Source organism: Pseudorasbora parva, chromosome 21 (assembly GCF_024679245.1).
Source record: "Pseudorasbora parva isolate DD20220531a chromosome 21, ASM2467924v1, whole genome shotgun sequence".
Lineage (NCBI taxonomy): Eukaryota > Metazoa > Chordata > Actinopteri > Cypriniformes > Gobionidae > Pseudorasbora > Pseudorasbora parva.
Genome location: NC_090192.1, coordinates 41,775,243 through 41,777,742, shown reverse-complemented (window position 1 = coordinate 41,777,742; position 2,500 = coordinate 41,775,243). Strand labels below are relative to the sequence as shown.

The window sequence follows — 2,500 nt, the reverse complement described above, 5'->3', positions numbered from 1 at the left end:
ACACACACACAGGTATCCACAGCAACAGTCTCCTGAAACCAGCATCAACAAAAGAGCGAGGCCTTGAGTGAAGGTACACACTTCCTGTGTGTTTGATCTGTTTCCTGCCGCCTGGTCATGTGGTGCTACAGGACCTCAGTGAGACACCTCAACCCACTGCATGACTGTATTTGTGCAGAAGTGACGCTTGTGTCATTTACTTTCTATTCTGGTACACATTCCTAAAATACAGCGAGTGTGTGTGAGAGACTGTTATCAGAATGTGTGTGTGTGTTTGAGACAGAGAGTGTGTTTGAGTGAGTGTGTGTTTGAGAAAGTGTGAGTGTGTGTGTTTGAGAGTGTCTGAGAGTGTGTTTGACAGAGTGTGTGTGAGTGGTTGAGAGAGAGAGAGTGTGTGTGTGTTTGAGAGTGTGTGTGTGGTTGAGAGAGAGAGTGTGTGTGTGTGTGAGTGGTTGAGAAAGAGAGTGTGTGTGTGAGTGGTTGAGAGAGTGTGCGTGAGTGGTTGAGAAAGAGTGAGTGTGTGTGAGTGGTTGAGAGAGAGTGAGTGTGTGTGTGAGTGGTTGAGAGAGAGTGAGTGTGTGTGTGAGTGGTTGAGAGAGTGTGCGTGAGTGGTTGAGAAAGTGAGTGTGTGTGAGTGGTTGAGAGAGAGTGAGTGTGTGTGTGTGTTTGAGAGAGTGTGAGTGGTTGAGAGTGAGTGTGTGAGTGGTTGAGAGTGAGTGTGTGAGTGGTTGAGAGTGAGTGTGTGAGTGGTTGAGAGTGAGTGTGTGAGTGGTTGAGAGTGAGTGTGTGAGTGGTTGAGAGTGAGTGTGTGAGTGGTTGAGTGAGTGTGTGCGAGTGGTTGAGAGTGAGTGTGTGTGAGTGGTTGAGAGAGTGAGTGTGTGAGTGGTTGAGAGAGAGTGAGTGTGTGTGAGTGGTTGAGAGAGTGTGCGTGAGTGGTTGAGAAAGAGTGAGTGTGTGTGAGTGGTTGAGAGAGAGTGAGTGTGTGTGTGTGTTTGAGAGAGTGTGAGTGGTTGAGAGTGAGTGTGTGAGTGGTTGAGAGTGAGTGTGTGAGTGGTTGAGAGTGAGTGTGTGAGTGGTTGAGAGTGAGTGTGTGAGTGGTTGTGTGAGTGTGTGCGAGTGGTTGAGAGTGAGTGTGTGTGAGTGGTTGAGAGAGTGAGTGTGTGTGTGTGTTTGAGAGAGTGTGAGTGGTTGAGAGTGAGTGTGTGAGTGGTTGAGAGTGAGTGTGTGAGTGGTTGAGTGAGTGTGTGCGAGTGGTTGAGAGTGAGTGTGTGTGAGTGGTTGAGAGAGTGAGTGTGTGTGTGTGTTTGAGAGTGTGAGTGGTTGAGAGTGAGTGTGTGAGTGGTTGAGAGTGAGTGTGTGAGTGGTTGAGAGAGAGTGAGTGTGTGTGAGTGGTTGAGAGTGAGTGTGTGTGAGTGGTTGAGAGTGAGTGTGTGTGTGTGTGTGTGTGTGTGAAGGTCTGGAATTTCATTGATCATATTTCACTATTTCAGAATTAATTGTATTTTACATACAATAAAGAGATCATCATTCAGTGGCGTCTGGTGTATAAACATCAGCTCATCTCACACACACACACACACACACACACACACACACACACACACACACACAAAGCTCTTACAAACGCATTAAAATGCTGTTTATTGATAGAGAATAAGTACATTTACTTCTGTAGTTACTCAACGTAAAAAGACAAAAATAGTTCTAATAGCTTTTTCACCAGTGAGGAACTCAATGACCTGATATTACTACTGTTACACATCTGAAGCCCTTTAATGTGTGTGTGTGTGTGTGTGTGTGTTCTCATGTTGTCGTTTCGCGTCCGTGACGTCCTTCACCCTGAGTTGATTGCGTGTCCATCCCATAATAATCCGTCAGTTCCTCTCGATCTGCTCGATGTCCAGTTCTCCGCCCAGCTGACACAAGTCCCGCCCCCTCCGGCTGCACAGCCCCGCCCACAGGCTCTCCCGCTCCTTCGCTCCCGGCCAGCTGCCCTCTGATTGGTGGATGTCCTTCGCTCCCGGCCAGCAGCCCTCTGATTGGTGGATGTCCTTTGCTCCCGGCCAGCTGCCCTCTGATTGGTGGATGCTCTTCGCTCCCAGCCAGCTGCCCTCTGATTGGTGGATGTCCTTCGCTCCCGGCCAGCTGCCCTCTGATTGGTGGATGTCCTTCGCTCCCGGCCAGCTGCCCTCTGATTGGTGGATGTCCTCTTTGGGCCGGTCCAGCATGCTGGATGTTTGGCCATCGCCGGTGAACCCCGGACTGTGAAAGTCCTGCAGCTTCTGGAAACACACGTGAGGTCAGCAGCAGAAACACACACACACACACTCACAACTCACTCACAACTCACACTCACACACTCACGACTCACACACGACTCACACACTCGCTCACGACTCACACACTCACTCACTCTCACTCGCTTACACTCACTCACACACTCACGACACACACTCACTCACAAACTCACTCTCACTCACGCACGCACACACACTCACTC

General features: G+C 49.6%; 1 protein-coding gene across 2 annotated transcripts in view; it reads right to left on the bottom strand.

Moving 5' to 3' along the window:
- Positions 1-1,615: 1,615 nt before the first annotated feature.
- The window catches only part of fam53b (family with sequence similarity 53 member B), a 19,215-nt gene continuing 18,330 nt past the window's right edge, over positions 1,616-2,500 (bottom strand). Inside the window, exon 5 of one of the 2 annotated variants that reach the window (XM_067430668.1) lies at positions 1,616-2,282. In XM_067430668.1, coding sequence (XP_067286769.1) covers positions 1,875-2,282 — 408 coding nt within the window. In that variant the 3' untranslated portion in view covers positions 1,616-1,874. The remainder of the gene's footprint in view (positions 2,283-2,500) is intronic. The other variant, XM_067430669.1, reaches the window with a different exon arrangement.